Genomic DNA, 22,199 nt, shown 5'->3' with positions numbered 1-22,199 from the left:
AATTAATTAGATTTAATTACATGCAATAAGCGAGTTAGCACAAACAAATCACGAACTAAGTTAAATGCAGCGAAACATAAATTTGGCATAAGTGATTTGTTTATGAATGGGGAAAACCACTGAGGCAAAACCTCACTAGGTGAATTTAAGGTCACCACTCCCGAGAATCCACTATTATCAAAACAAGCAGTTAGAAATAAAACAAATCCCAGTACTTAATACCAGCTTACAGTTGAACCCTTACCCTAATATCCAATTGGACTTGTAATACAGTGGCAATCTCTCTTTTTAATACACAGCTCCTAGTACGTGACTAACACTCCAATTAGAGGAAGATATTGGCTGCATTCAACAATGAAGATCAAGAAGCTCATTGGTCACAAAACCTTTGGCACAAAGACATAGTAGTTTTTAGAGAGAATATGATAAACTAGGGCAAAATTGTCTCTGGTTACAATATGCATGTATTATCACTTTGCATCAAGTTGCATCCCTGTGACGACCCTTAAAATAATCCTTATATATGTCTAGGGTTGTGAAAAAAGAAACTCTACACAAATACTCATGTATATGCGTGAAATCAAATCTGAAAATTCTAATTTCGTAATTCTTGACAGATACAGCTGCTGTCGAGCTTCAATATTAAACCTCAATAGATATGATTCTGTCGAGATATCTGTCGAGTTTTAATGAACAACACTTCTTCATTTGTTTGTTAGACAGATTTGCATGGCTTCAATACTAAACTTGAACACTTGTTTCTTGAAGTACTAAGCCCATTCTCAATCTACCTAATTACAAGTAAAATGCGTTTTGTTAAAGGATTAACCAATTTACATAACATATGTCTCTAACAATTCTCACATATGTCCTAACATCTTTTCTCCTCACTCTCTTTGTCATATAACAATCACCACCAAATAGGCAGAGTTTTTGGTGGGTGACAACGGTGGGTCAATGGACTGCAACGGTGGTGGTGGTAATTATGCATTCTAGTGGCGGCCAAATTATTATTATTATTATTATTTTAAGTTTTGTTGATAAACAATAGCCCAATTATGGTATTAAGGCACTATTATGCCTTTGTTATTTTTTAATGTTTTTTTTTAAGTTTGCTTTGTTGAGCTTGATGCTTAGAATTTTATGGTTGCTTATGTAAAGTTTTTGCTAAAATTAACATTTTACGAGCCAGCTTTCAAAAGTTTAGCTAAATTTAGTAAAAAACCTCACTATCAGTATAAATCTACTACATTTTATATTGTTAGTACCTTTTTTTATAAGATATATTGTTAGTGATGGTGCAAGAAAAACACCAAGTCAATCACTCGTCCATATGGTCGTCCATAGCAATATTCAGAGCTGAGAGCGAGTGGTTAGTACATTCGTCCCTCCTTTACCATTATTCTTCTCCTTCTACACACTCGTCCAATGAAGGACGAGTGGGCTGTGAACCTCGTCCTTCATCAGTGACGGACGAAGTAAATTTACCAAGAGTTAGACTAAGCACACTTCCAACCAAAAGTTGTATTGCTTGAATCTCGACACAGTTCCCGAAGAGGTGACCTTTGTGACAGTTAAGGAAGTTACCCTCTGAATCCTCCAAACTCTACAACGATTAAGAGAAATAACCGATTTCTAACGCTATATAAAGGCCCTTCTGCGCAGAGGTAAGGGGACTTTTCTTTTTGGTAAAATTTTAGATAAGTATTGAGGGCTCTTCTCTCCTTCAATTTACTAACTTTACCATCAGAGAATTAAAGGCCGGCTTCCACCGGTCTTCTCTGCTGATTTCCTTTGGTTTTTCAGGACTCACTCTACTAGATCAAGAGCATCCGGAGATTTTTCAACCCATTGATTCCTTTGAATTTATCAGTTGGCGCCGTCTGTGGGGAGAAAAAAACGTAAAAAATATGTTGTCATTGGGACTTAATTTATTAAGTTCTATAGTTTCTTTCTCCAATCAAGGGTTGAAATGGTTCGGACAAGATCTAGGGCAACGAGTCCAGGCCCTCAACATAGTAGGGACGCATCTAGTAACCCTTACCGCGACCGTCAGTCAGCACCCACCATGCAACCACCCTCATTCCAACATGTGCAATCCATGGTTGCCACTATGGCAGAATTAACTCGTCAAAACCAAGAGTTGGTTAGACAACTTGAGTTAAGGAAGCAGCCTCATGAACGGAATGCTGGAGAACGGGCCTAGAGTCAAAAGGAGGAAATGAATGTTGAAACTGACAATCAATCAAGAGGTACTGTTTCATGGAGGGTACCTCACTTAGAAAGAGAAATGGATCAAATGAGAAGGGTCATGGACGAGATGAGGGAAAACATGAGAAAAACAAACCCTGTGGAAGACTTAGTTCACAGGACTGATTCCCCCTTTGTGGCGTCTGTCAATGCTCATCCTTTGCCACCTAAGTTCAAGATGCCTTCTTTAGATTCGTATGACGGGACGCGAGACCCTTTTGACCATATTGCCACCTTCAAGACTACTATGCATCTTCAAGGAGTTCCGGATGAAATAATGTTCAGAGCTTTTCCTACTACTTTGAAAGGACCAGCACGAGTGTGGTTCAGCAAAATACCTCCTAATACAGTGGCGTCCTTTGAAGAGCTGAGCAAGTTGTTCGTCAATAATTTCATTAGAGGGCAGAGGCATAAACGTTCTTCGTCCAGTTTGCTAACCATAGAGCAAGGGGAGAATGAGAGTTTGCGGTCCTTCATCACGCGTTTCAACAGGGATGCCTTGGCGGTGGACAAGGTGGATGATAAACTCCTCATGGCAGCATTTTATAATGGCGTTCATTCTGATCTATTTATCCATAAGTTATATGAACAGGTGCCTCAAACTATGGCTGAGCTAGTTCATTCAGCCCGGAACTTCATGAATGCAGAGGATGCTATCATAGCCAAGAAGAGGAAGGTTGAAGCCAACACAACGCGTCAGTCGGAACAAGGTCCTTGTCCTAAGAGGGGACGGACGGAAGATAAGAGGGATCGAGAAAAGAAAGCAGGCACTTCAGTACGAAATTAACAGTATACCCCCTTGAACGTGCCACTTGAGCAAGTTCTTATGCAAATTAAAGACGAGCCTTCTTTGAAGTGGCCAGAGAAGATGAAGGGGGATCCCAACAAACACAATCGGAACAAGTATTGTCATTTCCATAGGGATCATGGGCATGATACGGATGAATGCTTTGACTTGAAGCAGCAAATTGAAAATCTCATCAGGCAAGGAAAGTTGAGGAATTTCCTTGGACGAGACCACAAGGATGAGAAATTGAAAGCAAAGGTAGAGGAGACATCACGACCACCGCTTGGAGAAATAAGGATCATCCTAGGGGGAAGTCCTACAGGACAGTCGTCCAAGTCGAAGAAGGCATATTTGAAAGTAGTATAGAACGTTTAACTCTCTGGACGATTACCAAGTGAGAGAACTACGGACGAGCAGACGATTACCTTCACAGACGAGGACGCAGAGAAAATCCACCACCCCCATGACGACGCTATTGTCATCACTCTCCTTATTGCTGATTACAAGACCAGAAGGGTGTTGATAGACAATGGAAGCTCGGCTGATATTTTGTATGATCCAGCCTTTCAGCAAATGAGGTTAGGACGAGATCGGCTGCAGCAAGCAAGCTCCCTTCTAGTGGGACTTAGTGGAATGAAGATACAACTTGTAGGCAGCATTTTGTTACCAGTGACAGTGGGGGCATATCCGCAGCAAGTTACCAAGGAGGTAAACTTCCTTGTGGTTGATTGTTCATCCTCTTACAATGCCATAATTGGGAGGCCAACTCTAAATAGGTGGAAGGCCATAACATCTACCTACCACTTGTCAGTCAAGTTCCCGACGGAGCATGGGATAGGCCAAGTACAGAGAGACCAACTAACGGCAAGAGAGTGTTATCTGGCCATGTTGGCTGCGGACGAGCAAATTCAAACTATGACTATTGAAGAAAAGAAAGTTGGGGCAGAACCTATTGAAGCGTTGGAAGATGTTCCTTTAGACGATAATAACCTGGAGAGGTGTACCAGGATTGGGGCAGATTTGGAAGCAAAGATCAAGAAAGATCTCATTTGTTTTTTGAAAAGGAATAGGGATGTATTTGCATGGAGTCACGAAGATATGCCGGGCATAGATCCAAGTGTCATTACCCACCGTCTGAGTGTATGCCCTTCCTCCAAACCAGTGCGACAAAAGAAGAGGGTGTTTGCCCCAGAGAGAGATAATGCTGTTAAGGAGGAAGTTCAGAAGCTGATTATGGCGAAGTTCATTCGAGAGGTATACTATCCTAAGTGGTTGGCCAACGTAGTTATGGTCAAAAAGGCGAATGGCAAGTGGAGAATGTGTGTTGATTTCACTGACCTAAACAAGGCTTGCCCAAAGGATAGTTACCCGTTACCACGCATTGTTCAGCTGGTAGATTCTACTGCGGGCCACAAATTACTCAGTTTCTTGGACGCTTTCTTTGGGTACAATCAGATTTAGATGGACGAAGCAGACCAAGAGAAGACGTCCTTTGTCACCAGTCAGGGATTATTTTGTTATGAAGTGATGCCTTTCGGTTTGAAAAATGCTGGGGCAACATACCAACGGTTGGTTAATCATATGTTTCGTCCACAGATTGGGCAGAATATGGAAGTCTATATAGACGACATGTTAGTAAAAACTCAGGGCGAAGACAGGCATCTGGACGACTTGTAGGAAACATTCAATACATTGAGGCATTATCATATGAAGTTAAACCCTAGCAAATGTGCTTTTGGAGTATCATCAGGAAAATTCCTGGGGTTTATGGTCTCCTACAAAGGAATCGAAGCAAACCCTGATAAAATCCACGCAATATTGAATATGAAGCCTCCGAGCAGTGTTAAAGAAGTCCAATCACTTACCGGACGAGTCGCCGCCCTCAACAGGTTTGTTTCCAAAGCTACTGACAAGTGCCTACCATTTTTTAAGGTTTTTAAAAAAGCATTTGAATGGAATGATGAGTGTCAGAAAGAATTTGAAGATTTGAAGACATACCTCACCAAGGCCCCTTTGTTAAGCCCGTCCGTGCAAGGGGAAAAGTTGTATCTATATCTAGCAGTTACCCCACATGCTGTGAGTTCGACATTAATGAGGGAGGAAGACAAGGTACAAAGGCCTGTGTACTATACCAGCAGAGCACTGAGGGGAGCAGAAGGACGATATCCGTTGATGGAGAAATTGGCTTTTGCATTGATAACAGCCTCCAGAAAGCTAAGGCATTACTTTCAGGCTCATATCATTAATGTCATGACAGATCACCCACTCAAGAAGGCAATGAACAAACTAGAGGCTGCAGGACGTTTGATCCAATGGGCCGTCGAGCTCAGTGAGTTTGACATAAAGTATCAACCGAGGCATGCCATAAAAGCTCAAGCTCTGGCAGATTTCATTGCAGAGTTTACTTTGAATTGTGACGAGATGGATGAGAAGGAAAGCATTAAGTGGGTGGTTTATGTGGATGGCTCGTCTACACAGTACGCAGGAGGAGTAGGTGTGGTGTTACAATCTCCAAAGGGAGACAAATTAAAACACAAGGTTCGTTTGCAGTACCAGAAAACTAATAATGAAGCCGAGTATGAAGCTCTTCTCAGAGGAATGGAATTGGCCAAGTCCGTTGAAGCAGAGTCGCTCCTCGTTCTGGGAGATTCTCAGCTAATCATAGGCCAAGTGAATGGCGTGTTTGAGGCCAAGGAAGAGCGGATGAGGAAGTATCTAAACAGAGTGATGCGCCTTGTAAAAAAGTTTGAGGAAGTGAACTTCGTTCAGATCCCAAGGGAAGAAAACATGGAAGCTGATGCTTTGGCGAAAGAAGCCTCAGCGAGTGAAGCCGTAGACGAAATTGATAAAATTCAATATATGCCAAGTATAGACATCCCAGAAGTACAACAGGTAGAAGGCAGGACGAGTTGGATGACTCCAATTGTGTCGTACCTGAAAGACGGACGACTCCCAGAAGAGAAGGACGAAGCAAGAAAGCTGAGGGTAAGGGCAGCCAGGTACATTCTAATGGACGAGATTCTTTACAAAAGAGGTTTTTCCCAGCCTTATCTAAGGTGTTTGGCACCGGACGAAGCAAACTACATAATAAGGGAAATCCACGAAGGAGCGTGTGGCAATCACTCAGGAGCCAGATCACTCGTCCACAAAATCGTTCGTGCAGGGTATTATTGGCCTAGCATGCAAGCTGATGCTAAGGCCTACATCAAGGTATGCGACCAATGCCAGAGGTTCAGCAACGTCCCCAGGCAACCATCAGAGTATTTGACTCCAATGACGGCCCCCTGGCCTTTTGCACAATGGAGACTAGACATTCTGGGTCCATTCCCACTGGGCATGAGACAAATGAAATTCCTCGTAGTTGGTATTGATTATTTTACCAAGTGGGTAGAAGCGGAACCCTTGGCTAACATTACGCAACAGAATGTCAAAAACTTTGTGTGGAAGAACATTGTGTGCAGATTTGGAGTACCCAGGGTGCTGATATCGGACAACGGACGACAATTTGATAATGCACTTTTTAGAGACTTTTGCCTACATTTTGGAATTCAAAATCACTACTCCTCACCAGCCCACCCACAAGCTAACGGCCAAGCAGAAGTTGCAAACCGATCCTTTCTAAAGTTGATCAAGACTCGGCTTAAGGGAGTATGGCCAGATGAGCTACCAGGTGTTTTGTGGGCATATAGGATGACTGCGAGAACTCCTACAGGGGAGACTCCTTTCAAGCTAGCCTATGGAGCAGAAGCGGTCATACCTGTAGAAGTGCATATGGCTAATCATAGAGTGGCGGCGTATCAAGACAAAGATAATGAGGAGCAACTCCGTTTGAACCTTGATCTCATAGACGAGGTAAGGATAGACGCTGAACAAAGGATGGCAAGGTACAGAAACCTTATGGCTAGGCAGTATGATGCAATGGTGAAGCCAAGGCGTTTCAGCGTAGGAGACCTCGTTCTGAAAAGGGTTTCCCTGACAACAAAGAACCCAGCTCACGGGAAGTTGGGACCAAATTGGGAGGGCCCCTACAGAGTCGTCAACTGCAAAAGACAAGGGTCCTATTACTTGGAAGCACTGGATGGGAGGAAGTTAGAGCATCCTTGGAATGTGGAGCACTTGAGGAAGTACTATCAATAAAATTCAAGCGTAGATGAACATGACTTCGAACGAGTCTGAAGACTACATAAACTATTCTACATAAAAGACTGTTTATTTAATTTGTCTTGTTGTTGTGTTAAGGACAAGTTTATGGTTTGGTTTGTGTTTGGTTTTCCTTTTAAGGCAGGCATTAGTTTCTTAAAACATGCCTCGTCTATGAACAATGTATTGTGAACAATATTTGTGGAATGTACATAATGTTGTGTAAATCCATGATTCAAGCACTGCTTTTTGTTCATGATGACTTGAAAACAGCTGAAAAGCTCAAAACGAGAAAATTCTCTGGACGTAGAGATGTAATCTCAAGTTTTCCTTCTAAGGATGAAATAAAGCACTCTCGTCCAAAGCTAAGGACGAGATAGAGCTGGCACATCAAATCACAAGCAAAACCAGGGCATGCTCGTCCATAGAATGGGGGAGGATAGAAGATGATACCTAATCATACCATGGACGAGGGACAACATGGGCGTTTTGAACTTGTTTAAATCACCTACTTCAAAGAATAGGGTATCTCATGGACGAGATAAAAGCACAGGCAAGTCTAAGGACGAGTAGTGCCTATTTACTTAAACCATTTCGAGTGAAGTTTTGTTATCATTTTACACGGATAAATTACACTCAAGTGAGAATTCCAATAAAAATGGTTTGAGTTTGTGTATAAAATATAGACGAGTAAAACAAAATCAAGTATAAAAAATAAACACTCGTCCATGCACATAAATCAAACAGTACACATTTAATTGTTTATAAGGGCGGACTAGAAACGTCCTAAACACCCTTTTAACTGTTTTATCAAGATTCGTCCTTAAACATGGACGAGTTGAATGTATTTGAGTTACATATATTTTCTTAAAAAAAAAAGAAAAAGAAAAAGAGAACTAAACTCAAACATAATAAATGTCATCAGTGTTTTCTAAACTGAGTCTGGATTGGGGTCGTCCTGAGGCTGAGTTGTGGCGTCATCCTCTATGTTGGCATCCTCAGAGTCAAGACCAAGGAGAAAGCTAGTGGTGGCAGGGTTCAGATTCAGCACAATGGAGCTGAAGTCCACATCAGGGAACTTCTCAATAGCGTCCATCCTGAAGTCTTCAAACCCTGCTGCGTAGTTGGTGTCCAAAGCATCTGTATATTGCTTGGATGCTTTAAACTCAGCCACTGCATCTTCCTTAGCCTTGGAAAGGAGAATGCTTTGCTCGTCGATCTTCTTTTGCAAGTCTTTAAGACGAGCATCTTTCTCTACGGCATTAACCTTCAACTCCTCAACCAAAGCGTTAAGATCCTTCACCTCCTCTGTCGTCTTGGCAACCACCTCAGCCCATTGCCTAGCATCTTCTTTTAGCTCCTGTATCCTCGTCTCCAGTAAAATCCTCGTCTTGTCCAACCCAGTGGCCTGTCTGGACGCAGCGATGAACTTAGACATGCCCTGGAAAAAGTCGTCAACAAAACAGGTTTAGATTAAACAAAAAGAAAAAGGAGAAAAATGCACATTTAGTCAAGACGAGGGAAAAAGTTACCTTGAAGAGGTCATGAACACCAGAGTGTTCAAAGTCCTTTAGGGACATGTCATAGCAGACGTTAATTTCCTCGTCCGTCACAGCACTTTTAAAGCACTCCCAGGCCAAATCTTCATTTTCAATGATATTAGAGAAGGCCCTTTGGGATGGTTGAGACGAGGAAGGTGCAGTTTTGGATGGAGGGGTCTTGGACGGAGTAGACTCCACAAGAGTGGACGAGTCAACCTCATAAACTTTGGCAGGTTGCTGAGAGGACGGAGTGGGCTTGATCACCTGAGACGAGCCATGCTTAACTTTTTTACCTCGCCTGCTGGGAAGGTTCTCCAAGTCCAAGTTTTTGGAGATAGTTTTCCTTTTTTCCCCAGCAGTGGGACGAGCCTGGCGTTCAAACTCAGGACGGTTCCCTTCTACACCTACTTCCTTCCCCTTGTTACCTCTTATGGTTGCCATTCCTGTAAAGGGACGAAGATGATTTACTTTGAAAAATGAAGATAAAAGATGTAAGGAATGCAAAAGTCTAAGGAATGCAAAAGAATTTACTTACTTTTTCTCACTGTGATCTCGTGTGGAAGGGTAATATCAGATGGGTTAGGACCTAAACCCCACTTAGCTAGTCGTCTAAGGGTGACCAAAGAATGGAAATCCCTGTCCACGTGTAGACGAGCCTTGTGGACGCAGTCACGGTGCAACTTGCTCAAAGTGGGTTGTCCAACAACTGTAATAAAATAAACCAAGATTAAATGAGTTAATAAGTGAAAAGCAAGTGAAAAGAAGGGGAAAGCTAAGGGACTTACCCTCAGGACGAAGGTTCCCTAGGTCCCCAGTAAAACGACCAAAAGAATCCCGGCCAACGTCTATAGGATTTCCAACCTAGAATCCAAAGACGAAGAAAAACTCCGTCTTCCATTTTCTGTCAGACGAGGCCAGGGATTTCACCAGTCTACAGTCTTTACTCCTGGCTGTGAATTGATAAAAGCCAGGAGATTGATGAATCTCGGAAGGTTTATAGCAATAGAGGAACTCGTCCACAGTAATAGGACGATCCCCTCCAAACACTTCCCTCCACAAAATTTGCATAGAGACGATTAACCTCCATGCATTTGGGTTAAACTGACACACCCCTAAACCTAACCTAAATAGCAGTTCTTTGGTAAAAGAATTTAAAGGAAATCTAAGACCTCCAAGAAGGTAGGCCTCGTATACACCTATTCCAAAATGAGGGTTGCAACACCACTCTCCACGGACGGGTAATCTAGGATTAAACTCGTCTGGGATTTGGTACCGCTCCCTAAGGTTGTTTAATCTTTCCTCATCCGTCTTTGAAGGAATATCTATAGCACAGCTATATACAGTTACCTCCGTCTCGTCCAAAGGATTGGACGGAGGGATGGAAGACGAGGTACCTACCTGGGACCCCACAATTTTCCTAAGTTGTTTTTGTATTTCTTCTAAAGGAACCCCAGGGACCCCTGAAACATACTCCTCGTCAGTAGTGTTTCCCCTACTGCTACTACTACTAGTATCACTAGAGTTATTACTACTCCCGTCGTAATACTCGTCTATGGCTTTTTCTGTACTATCATTAGACGAGGAAATGGTGATTCCTGACATTTTCTAAAAAGGAAATTTTTGAAAACCTAAAAGACGAGGAGAGAGGGAATACCTGGATCTAGGACGCACTGAAACTATGGACGCAGGAAAGTCTTAGATGAGGCTCTAGACGAGGGATGTCAAGGAGGAAAAATCTCAGAAGTAAGAGGGTAATGGGGGCATTCCACTATTTATAGATGGTTGACCTGAGCATATGAAACGACAAGACCAATCAGACACTGACACATGGCATTCGTCTCGAAAAAATGAACCGACGAAATGAATCACCAATTAGATTGTGACGCATGGCATCTCTGATTATTAAAAAAAAAAAAAATAAATAAAGCTCATCCGTCTAGAGGAGTAAATTACTACATGTCCTTGGACGACACATGGACAAGGGGGCAACTGATGGTGCAAGAAAAACACCAAGTCAATCACTCGTCCATATGGTCGTCCATAGCAATGTTCAGAGCTGAGAGCGAGTGGTTAGTACATTCGTCCCTCCTTTACCATCATTCTTCTCCTTCTACACACTCGTCCAATGAAGGACGAGTGGGCTGTGAACCTCGTCCTTCATCAGTGACGGACGAGGTAAATTCACCAAGAGTTAGACTAAGCACACTTCCAACCAAAAGTTGTATTGCCTGAATCTCGACACAGTTCCCGAAGAGGTGACCTTCGTGACAGTTAAGGAAGTTACCCTCTGAATCCTCCAAACTCTACGACGATTAAGAGAAATAACCGATTTCTAACGCTATATAAAGGCCCTTCTGCGCAGAGGTAAGGGGACTTTTCTCTTTGGTAAAATTTTAGATAAGTATTGAGGGCTCTTCTCTCCTTCAATCTACTAACTTTACCATCGGAGAATTAAAGGCCGGCTTCCACCAGTCTTCTCTGCTGATTTCCTTTGGTTTTTCAGGACTCACTCTACTAGATCAAGAGTATCCGGAGATTTTTCAACCCATTGATTCCTTTGAATTTATCAGTTAGTACTTTTTTTTTTAGAATGATATATAATATATTGTTAGTACTTAGTAGTACACTGTAAGTCTATAAGATTTATAATATAAGATTTAAATTATTATTTTTTGATAAAATATAAGATTTGCATTTTTTTTTAGAAATTTTCAACCTATAAGATTTAGGTTGACAATACATTACTACATTTTTTTTTATAAGATATATTGTTAGTACTTAGTAGTACATTGTAAGTCTATAAAATTTATAATATAAGATTTACATTTTTTTTTATAAAATAAAATATTTATATATTTTTTAGAAAGTTTCACCCTATAAGAGCATTCACATCAGCTCATGAATAATCTTGCAAAATACAAAAAACAGCTCTTTTTACACATTTTGATAAAATTTCTTAATGCGCTCGTCGATAATGACCTGTTAAATGATGCAACCGAGATTTTCAATCGTTCTTATAAAATGGGTTTTCGTCCGAATTCGATTTCTTTCAATGTACTGATCAAAGGGTGGCTTCAGAAGGGTGAGTGGGAACAAGCGTGTAAGATGTTTGATGAAATGCTTGAGAAAAAAGTGGAACCTAGTGTTGTGACTTATAATTGTCTTATTGGATTTTTGTCTAGAAAGGGTGATTTAGATAAAGCAATGAGCTTGTTTGAAGATATGATACCGAAAGGAAAACATCCGAATGCTATAACATATGCACTATTGATGGAAGGTTTGTGTTCTGTAGGAAAGTATACCGAAGCTAAAAAGATGATGTTTGATATGGATTATCAAGGGTGTAAACCACGGCTGGTGAATTATGGTGTTTTGATGAGTGATCTTGGGAAGAGAGGGAAGATTGAGGAGGCAAAATCTTTACTTCATGAGATAAGGAAAAGGCATTTTAAGCCGGATGTTGTGACCTATAATATATTGATAAATTATATGTGCAAGGAAGGTAGAGTGGCTGAGGCGTATAAAGTTTTGACTGAAATGCAAGTTGGAGGTTGTGAGCCAAATGCAGCTACTTATCGAATGATGGTTGATGGGTTTTGCAGGGTTGGAGATTTTGAGGGAGGTTTGAATGTTTTGAATGCAATGTTGACAAGTAGGCATTGTCCTCGTTCAGAAACATTTAAATGTTTGATAATGGGACTATTGAAATGTGGGAAGATTGATGCTGCTTGCTTTGTTTTGGAGGAGATGGAAAAGAGAAAGATTCAATTTGATTTGGAGGCTTGGGAAGCTCTAGTCGGGGATGCATGTAGTGGGGATGGAGGTGCAGGTGGACTTATAACTGAACTGATCTCGTCCTGTCATTTTAGGGAATCAATAACTCAATGATATGTCTCCAATATTTTATAGTTGTTTGGGTAGTTTCTGGTGGCAAGGGCCTGATCACCAGTGTAATTGGTGCTTGGGCTTAATAATTGACAAGCTCTTTGAGGCATGAGATTTTGAAGAGATGTGAATGTTATCCTTTAAATGGCAACAAGTAGATTGTCATGAATAGGATTTCCTTGTTTCTTGGTGGTAGGTAGACCATTCTTTGTTTGGCATAAAATATAAAGAGTAGGAGATGCACTTGGACATGTCTGATGAACCCTGCTCAGTGATGCTTGTGGTTGAATATAGGTGCAGGAGGCTTGTAATTAAACTGATTTTTTCCCATTGATGGGCTTCAAGGAAGAGAAAAAAGATCAATGGTTTGAAAAACTGAACCATTTTGTAACTGTTCATGGTTTGCTGATGCCAAGACACTGGTCTTGGTTTTTAAATTACAGCTAGGGTTTGGTTTCATTTTCTGAAGAAGCCATTGTCCATCCAGTGTGCTTGGAGTTTACAGGCTGAGGCTACAGCAGCAGTTTAATCCTTCATCTAATTTTTATGTTGAGAACAATGGAACAATAATATTCATCATACATGAGTGAATATTGGCTCATGTCTTTTAACTATTTTTTTTCCATCTGAGATTATTATGTAAAAAGGTTTTATTTATTGCTGACGATGAAAATTGAACATTTTGAAATTCTAAGCTTGTTTGCTGCATTTAGTGCAGTTATTGGGCAGGGTGGAAATCCTATAAGCACAAGATAGATCATGGAGTGTAAGATGAAAAAAAGCAGGCAGCATCAATCTTCCCAACGTGATCAATGGGATTCCACCCTTGAATGGGGGTCAACTCCCTCCAGGAATGACCATTCAAAGCTTGTTTTGCAACACTAACAGTATTTGATGATGAGCTAACTGAAGGGAATGAGCTAACAGTATTTGTAGAACCCTTGTAAGGCACAAGGGTTCTACAAAGCAAGTTCTGAAGATGGAAAGAGCCAGACCATGGCTTTCACAACTATGTTTGGGAGTGGCACCGTGGCGCTTATGCTGATAGTCTCAGCTTCTTTGGTGGTCCATTGAACTGCTACCTCAAAATCCAATCTTGCAGTCATGGGTGGTACTGGTATGTCAATGCTAAGGGCTATGCCACTGTTAAGACCTTTCCAACTACAAGTGGAGAATGAGCTGAGTTCACTATGTATCTTACTTACTAGCATGTATAGATTTAACAGTGGCTATATACTTATGAAAATTGTTGGGGTTTGTAATACAGAAAAGTTGGGCATTTTTTACATGCAATCTAACATTTGAAATTTNAAAACAGCTCTTTTTACACATTTTGATAAAAAAAAAAAAAAAACACCCACATCAGTGGGTGTAAACTTGTGCAAAATTGTGCATAAATATACAAGATCTATAGTAACCGTGGATATATACACGGTTATTGTGATCTTCTATACATTATTTTAATAATTTTTAATTTCGCTCCTTTTTTTTTCTCTCTTCTCCAATTGCAAATTCAACACCCTCATCATCTACTTCTTCCTCTAATACACACACTCCCACAGACAAAATCAAAAATCGACCACAAAATCAACAATAAAATCAACCACAGACACCACAAAACCAAACACACCCATACACAGACACACCAATGGAGACAGAGAGAATGGATTGGGGCTTATGGCGGATCGGCGTGCTTCGATTGGAGTTTTAGATCGGCGTGCTTGGATCGAAGTTTCAGATCGGCATTGTGCTTAGATCAGACTTAGATTGACATGGGTTTATGTTGAAGTGAAGTTTTCTGGTTTGTTAATGGAGTTTTCTGGTGAAGAAATGGGCGAAAGAAGAAATATTGACTAGAGAAGAAAGATGAAAGAGAAGAAAGAAAGAAGAAAAAGAAAGAAGATTCACCATGTGAGAGAAAGAGAGAGAGAGAATAGCGTTCGGTTCAAAAAGGAAAAGTGAGAAAGTGGGTTTAAATAGTAAAGTTGTTAAAATAATAAAAAAAGAATATAAAATGATTATTTAAAGAAAATAGCGTGTATAATAGATAAATTGATGTAAGTGTTTGGAATAAGTAAATGTGTAAAATGAAAAAAGTAGTTTTGGATGTGTAAATTTACAAAATTTTTACATCTACTGACCTGAATACTCTAAGATTTACAATTTTTTTTTTATTTTTATTATTATAAGAGTTACATGGATAATACATTACTACAATTTTGGTTTTATTATAAAAAAGAAAAAGGCTAATCCATTTTCACACTGTTTCTCTAAAAAAAAAAAAGTATCAACGGATTCTAAAACAAAAATATCAGACTCTGACTCTGTATATTTTTAGTACAAGCATCAAACAGACGCTGTATAGATAGAGTTTTCTCAGATTATCTCTTCCCGCTTCCATGATCCATTCAAGAGCAAAGGGCATCAGTCAAACACAACTCATTCTAAGTCGCCATTTCATCAATCACATCCATTATCATACTCACAAATACCACCGCACTCCCAAGACCAAATCACACCATCAACAAAGACCTCACAATCACAAACCCACCCCAAAGCCTCGCAAGCCCATACCTTTCGTCTCCGATGTCAAAGCTGTACAAGACCCAGACGAGGCTTTATTTCTCTTCCACGACTACCACAAAATGGGCTTCAAGCACGACTATCCCTCTTACTCTTCTCTCATTTACAAGCTTGCTCGTTCTCGCAACTTTGAAGCTGTAGAGACCATTCTTGGTCTTATACAGGACCGAGACATTCGATGCAGAGATACCCTTTTCATCGTTTTGATTCAACACTATGGAAAAGCCCATTTGGTGGACAAAGCCGTTGAGCTTTTTCATAGAATGCCTTCTTTTAATTGTGTTCGTACGTTGCAGTCTTGTAATACGCTTCTTAATGCGCTCGTCGATAATGACCTGTTAAATGATGCAACCGAGATTTTCAATCGTTCTTATAAAATGGGTTTTCGTCCGAATTCGATTTCTTTCAATGTACTGATCAAAGGGTGGCTTCAGAAGGGTGAGTGGGAACAAGCGTGTAAGATGTTTGATGAAATGCTTGAGAAAAAAGTGGAACCTAGTGTTGTGACTTATAATTGTCTTATTGGATTTTTGTCTAGAAAGGGTGATTTAGATAAAGCAATGAGCTTGTTTGAAGATATGATACCGAAAGGAAAACATCCGAATGCTATAACATATGCACTATTGATGGAAGGTTTGTGTTCTGTAGGAAAGTATACCGAAGCTAAAAAGATGATGTTTGATATGGATTATCAAGGGTGTAAACCACGGCTGGTGAATTATGGTGTTTTGATGAGTGATCTTGGGAAGAGAGGGAAGATTGAGGAGGCAAAATCTTTACTTCATGAGATAAGGAAAAGGCATTTTAAGCCGGATGTTGTGACCTATAATATATTGATAAATTATATGTGCAAGGAAGGTAGAGTGGCTGAGGCGTATAAAGTTTTGACTGAAATGCAAGTTGGAGGTTGTGAGCCAAATGCAGCTACTTATCGAATGATGGTTGATGGGTTTTGCAGGGTTGGAGATTTTGAGGGAGGTTTGAATGTTTTGAATGCAATGTTGACAAGTAGGCATTGTCCTCGTTCAGAAACATTTAAATGTTTGATAATGGGACTATTGAAATGTGGGAAGATTGATGCTGCTTGCTTTGTTTTGGAGGAGATGGAAAAGAGAAAGATTCAATTTGATTTGGAGGCTTGGGAAGCTCTAGTCGGGGATGCATGTAGTGGGGATGGAGGTGCAGGTGGACTTATAACTGAACTGATCTCGTCCTGTCATTTTAGGGAATCAATAACTCAATGATATGTCTCCAATATTTTATAGTTGTTTGGGTAGTTTCTGGTGGCAAGGGCCTGATCACCAGTGTAATTGGTGCTTGGGCTTAATAATTGACAAGCTCTTTGAGGCATGAGATTTTGAAGAGATGTGAATGTTATTAAAATATATATATATATATATATATATATAAACATATTTTAAATTATCAGTTTTTATTTTAAAAGAAAAAGAAAAAAAAAACTTTCATTTTCTTATTTGCTTTAATGCATCCAACTACCTTGGCTTACGGTGAAGTCCAATATACTTTGTATGACCAACAGCAACACAGTCCAGGATCTTTTAATAAAGCCTTGTGCTTCTAAGACCAGGAGGCTCGGTATATGTTTTTACTTTCTGTTGATCATAATTTTACAACTAAACAAAATCATGAGGACACAATGCTGATGTATGTATTGAACACATATACTAAACATTTTAGTCATGAATTTGGACATTCTTTTGTATACTAATTCATAGACCTCACAGCTTTATGCTCAGGTACTTTTTGAATGATCATGTCTAGCCTTCTGATATCACATAATCTTTGTGGTAGTTAATGCATACTCATGTTACACTTTCATAATTCATGTACTAGTTCTGTCCTTCCATCTCATATGGTCTTTTACCTATTTTAATAATTTTGTTTGATTCTGTTACAGGTTTTAATTTTATACAAGTGCAAGATTATTGTTTTCAGTGGGTTCTACACTCTTAGAGAAGTGAGATTGTTGATGGGCTTTATCAATGTTGTTGAAGGTTTCATCATTGTTAACTCATGGATCTGTGTTGATTGTCTGTTTGCCTGAATTTTCAAGACTCTGTCCTCAACCACTCTTGGGCCTCTAATTGTTTTTCTAATAATCATACAGACTAGTTATGAGTATGCTTTGTTGCATCACCTTTTCAGTGGGTTCTACACTCTTAGAGAAGTGAGATTGTTGATGGGCTTTATCAATGTTGTTGAAGGTTTCATCATTGTTAACTCATGGATCTGTGTTGATTGTCTGTTTGCCTGAATTTTCTAGACTCTGTCCTCAACCACTCTTGGGCCTCTAATTGTTTTTCTAATAATCATACAGACTAGTTATGAGTATGCTTTGTTGCATCACCTTTTCTATAAAAAATTAATAGAGACCAATTTAACTTTGGAATGGCTCTTGAATTTTTAAGGTTCTATCCTAAAACCAATATAGGGACTCTAATCGTGAGTTTGTTTAGTTGTATCTCTGTTTCTATGAATGAATGGCTTTTGAGCTAGGCGTACTCCTACGCTCTTGGTAACTACATGGGGAGTTTTTTCTCTTCAACTGGAACAAGCATAAGATCTAGGTGTTTCCAAATGATTGAGAATATTTATGACCGGCTTGATACTCCTATTTTTTGGTTAAGATATTCATAAAAGTTGTGTCTAACAGACGGTGGTTTCATAATGTCTGGCATTTGGAGGAATTTGGATTCAATAATTTAAGTATTTGTATGTTGTCTAATAGATGGAGGCTGAATCAATAATCAGAGCCTTGGTTATCAGTTGTCGTGGAAGTTTTCATAATGCGTTTCTTTTTTTCTTTTTTATACTAAGAGCCTTGTAGCTTAATAGACATATTCTGGTATTTCTAATAGAGATATCTAGGGTTTAAATCCTCCACCCTCATTGTAGCTATCAAATTATGAAAAAATAGAATGAGTTTCTTTTTTGAACATGTGCAGTACTAACACTATTCAGTATATATTCACTTATCAGCACGTTTTTATGCCATATGATAATTCATGCAGCTGTTCTACTCCATTTGTGTAGGTATTATAATGATTAGTATGTATTTGATCTGGATTAGTACGACAACCAAGCTTTAGTCCCAAATTCTTTGGGTTGGATATGGATTCTCCAAAGTCAAGGTGCACATTTTTTGGCCCCAGCTGTGGGACTCTAGCGTTACTCTTATCTGTTACATTCCATTCATTGTTAAACTGATATGCTAATAAAATGTTGCATTGTAGTGGCAAGAAGTTCCTAGGCCTGTGGATTCACGTGGCCTAGTGTTGCAGTGGGATTTGTTATTTTAGGTCTGCCATACGCCGCCTAAGATGTGCTACCAAATCCAGGGCATATAATTATAGATTAGAATGTCAAATTTCATTAGGATAGGGTTCCCCTAATAATATCCTTATTTAAAAATGGCTTAACAACACTATTGAATCTGGTCCACTTGGCCGAGCAAGTTTGGTGACATTTTCCCAATCCCGTTCCCTAACTCCGGACTCATAGTCTGGTTTATTAGATCTTTTTACAGGTGTCAAAAGTGGTTCTTGGACCTAAATTAGGTGACAAGTCCCGTTCCCCACCCTAACTTTGGGCTAGTAGCATACTCCCGGATCAATGTTTAGGATAGGCCCACACCATACTGCTACCAATCCTGCATCGAGGCACTTACAGACTTCTCAGTTTTAGTTCTCACTTTTGTTCCTCATGCTAGTCCTCTGTTGGGTTCATTTTTTATTATATTAGATTGGAAATCCATAGGGAGATTTCTTTTTGTAGTTTTCTCAAACAGCTACCAATCCCGCATCGAGGCATTTACAGACTTCTCAGTTTTAGTTCTCACTTTTGTACCTCATGCTATTCCTCTGTTGGGTTCTCTCTTGATTATATTAGATGGGAAATCCATAGGGGGACTTCTCCTAGTAGTTTTCTCAAAAAGTGTAATTCAAATACTCATGCTTTATCGGTGTTTGCTTAATCTAGGCAAGAGGTCTCTGTTTGGTTAAATGTGAGTTCCCAGGTAAATTATGAAATTCCTTCATAAAGCTATCATTTAATTAAAATAAGAATTTAAGAGTCAAACTTTTGGATAGAGACCATGGTTTGGAGTTTGGACCAAAGATAACTGGTTCCTTATACATGTCTCCCCTGCATGAGTTAGCCTGACTGTGGATTGGGATTTACCGAATCATCTGGAATCGTCCCAATACTTCTGCTGCCATTCCATACCGAATCTTTGAGTCATTCCTCGTTTGATGATAATACAATTATTCTTCCAACACAATTAGCCACAGGGAAGCATCTTGAGACTTATGCAAATGTGTCATTGTTCATCATTTTTTATTACAGCATTTTAGACTTTTAGTTAACAAAGTGGCACCATGACCTTAGGCTGCTATGACCTTTATACATTGACTTATAAACCCTTATATCTGCAAAGAGAATAGTAAACTGACACATGTTTGACACATAAGAAATTGTAACATCTATATGTAACAAAAATCCTGCTACATCTACGAACAATCCTATATCCAAGTATGCACAAGGCAAAATTTCCATGCCCAATGCTATGACCAAGGTTGGTGTACGTCCCAAATCATCAAATTTCTTTACCAGATTCATAATATAATCCCTTGAAGTTGAAAGGTGGGCCCTTTTTCCAGCCGTCCAAGCCATAGTCAAAGAATTTAAAGCAACCAAACACCCGAGTAAAGAAAAAGTTAGGATTATGACCAAGGTTGGTGTACGTCCCAAATCATCAAATTTCTTTACCAGATTCATAATATAATCCCTTGAAGTTGAAAGGTGGGCCCTTTTTCCAGCCGTCCAAGCCATAGTCAAAGAATTTAAAGCAACCAAACACCCGAGTAAAGAAAAAGTTAGGAACAAAGAGGGAAATTCATATAAATGTGGAAAGAGAGAGTTGGAAATTTTCTTTCTTCTATACCTACTGATTTTCCAATTCTCTTTTAGCTTTTCAAATGGTTAAGAGTTCATAAAGTTTTTAAAAGTAAACACAGAACAAGAAACAAAAAGCCATGATCGTGAAGCAGCCCCACCAAATGGAAAATATGAAAGGGACTTCCAAAAGTATACCATGCTGTCATCATTTGGCCTATAATGGGGAAGGCACATCAATGCACAGAGAAAGTCATTGCACCAAAACCGAGGCAGGTCAATTTGTGTTAATATTAGCAAAGATATGAAAAATTGTTATCACCATGTGAAGATTGAAGGCTTATTTTGTATGCGAACATCTTAGGATCTCTACTGTGCCAATAAATAATTTCACAAACTCATATTTCTTAACCAGTCTGTAAATTCAAATACATGCTATTAGACTGTCAGTAATTGGACCAACCCACAATTTGGGAAAATTTTTTCATCTTTAAAAAAAAGAAAAAAAGAAAAAGAAGAGTGCTAAAATTTGTTGAGGAAAGCTCACAACACAAATTCTGATAATTATCTAAACAGAATAGCCACCCAATCAAATTGATGGGGCACCATTTAGAAGACAAGAGAAAAAGTAAAGTAAAAGTGTAGTCTGTCTGTGACCCAAGCCATAACCTTGCCCCTCCTTGAATGCGACCATGTCCCCGCATGCATTTCCATGTGTCCAGACTCTTCACATGCTATTTTGAAGTGTCTGTAATCAAATGCAGGCTGCTCATGCCTGGAGACCATGATGTATGAAAAAAAATCTAGAACTGCACTCCTTTCTGCTACAAACTTACCACAATTTTGAGCAATAGAAAAAAATGGTGGATTTAATGTAATAGAAAATCAGTCATAGTCTGTCATATAAAATAATTTTTGAAAAAAGTATCTTATTTAAGACTGTATTTATGGCTATAGTGAAGATTATTCTTTTTCTACTATGTTAATTTATATCTGCACCACTATTATATGCATAGAAAATTTGTACAGATTTTTTTATTAAAAAAATGATATGATAGATACGTAGAATAAGATGGTGTGAGGCACATTTTTTAATAGAAAATTTTCTTTGCTTAACAGTATCATAGTTGTCTTAAGGTGTGACCAGTAAATTCTCCTGTGACGTTTATTTATTTATTTTTTTGAGGAACCTGTGACGTTTATTTTAGAAAACTAAATCCAACAAAGAAGCGGCAAGGATATTTAATTATTGGGTTTATAATTACAGGCAAGTGATCATCAATTCTCAATAACTCAGCAAGTGGTCCCAAAAACTCTTTATTCATTCACAATTAAAGAAAAATATAATTCAAATGATTGGTAAAATTAGTTTTTAATGATTGAATAAGAAATTTGAGATTTAACTTATGTCGTCGGCTCCTGATGATAGTTCTTTATCATTAAATCAAGACACCAATATATTGGTTGTCTTAATGTAAATAAGAAAGTAAGAAACATTAATGTAACACTAAAAAAAAATGGATTTTGGTTAGTTTAATTAGTAAAATATTTTATTGTCGAATAAGTGATTCAAACCTTCAACCCCGCTTACTTCAAAAATCAATTGGTATCTTGGTTCAATGATAAAATCATCATAAAATAAATGCCATAAATTGTAACTTTCTATGTGTATGTGTGTGTGTATATATATATATATATAAAAGAGGAAACAATAAAGAAAACAATAAGTTAGCATTGGAATAATCATTCAAACACATACTGTAGCACATACACAAAGGCAACCAAAATTGAACTAGTACTGATCCCTGAGGGGTTGGCTAGTACAAAATATTGTGTTTTTTATAAATATATTTAATGACATAAATTTTTTTTACAATCGTTGACATAATAATTGTGATTAGTGTATAATAAAAGTGATTTTAGTGATAAGTCTGAAAATAAGTTATTACTCTAATTATAACTAATCACTTTACTAAATTGGTAAAATTTCAATTCTTAAAAAAAAAAATAAAAGCATTGCTCAGATAGAAGCTTAGAGCATTCTCATCAGCTTTCTCATAAAAAATGTCATTTTGACACATCAAAAAGCTACTTTATCA

The 22,199-nt window shown here is 38.8% G+C and overlaps 3 protein-coding genes across 3 annotated transcripts; all 3 read left to right on the top strand.

The window, feature by feature from the left end:
- Positions 1-4,744: 4,744 nt before the first annotated feature.
- Positions 4,745-7,174, top strand: LOC136067481 (uncharacterized). The gene has a single exon (XM_065773417.1). The coding sequence runs from the start codon at positions 4,745-4,747 to the stop codon at positions 7,172-7,174; it is 2,430 nt and encodes an 809-aa protein (XP_065629489.1).
- A 4,504-nt stretch (positions 7,175-11,678) lies between these two features.
- On the top strand, positions 11,679-17,596 carry LOC136067471 (pentatricopeptide repeat-containing protein At1g07740, mitochondrial-like). Its single transcript, XM_065773387.1, has 2 exons — positions 11,679-13,720; positions 17,105-17,596. The coding sequence occupies exon 1, from the start codon at positions 11,740-11,742 to the stop codon at positions 12,604-12,606; it is 867 nt and encodes a 288-aa protein (XP_065629459.1). The 5' UTR covers positions 11,679-11,739; the 3' UTR covers positions 12,607-13,720; positions 17,105-17,596.
- LOC111994424 (pentatricopeptide repeat-containing protein At1g07740, mitochondrial) lies at positions 14,891-16,555 on the top strand. The gene has a single exon (XM_024026299.2). The coding sequence runs from the start codon at positions 15,003-15,005 to the stop codon at positions 16,428-16,430; it is 1,428 nt and encodes a 475-aa protein (XP_023882067.2). The 5' UTR covers positions 14,891-15,002; the 3' UTR covers positions 16,431-16,555.
- Positions 17,597-22,199: the final 4,603 nt, after the last annotated feature.

This window comes from Quercus suber, unplaced genomic scaffold, assembly GCF_002906115.3.
Source record: "Quercus suber isolate HL8 unplaced genomic scaffold, Cork oak 2.0 scaffold_74, whole genome shotgun sequence".
Taxonomy (NCBI): domain Eukaryota; kingdom Viridiplantae; phylum Streptophyta; class Magnoliopsida; order Fagales; family Fagaceae; genus Quercus; species Quercus suber.
Note: the sequence above shows the minus strand (reverse complement) of the source record. Positions and strands in the feature narration are given on the sequence as shown.

Excerpts from the sequence above, each read along its gene's own strand:
- LOC136067481 (XM_065773417.1), top strand. The coding sequence starts at position 4,745 with ATGAAGTTAAACCCTAGCAAATGTGCTTTTGGAGTATCATCAGGAAAA.
- LOC136067471 (XM_065773387.1), top strand. The coding sequence starts at position 11,740 with ATGGGTTTTCGTCCGAATTCGATTTCTTTCAATGTACTGATCAAAGGG.
- LOC111994424 (XM_024026299.2), top strand. The coding sequence starts at position 15,003 with ATGATCCATTCAAGAGCAAAGGGCATCAGTCAAACACAACTCATTCTA.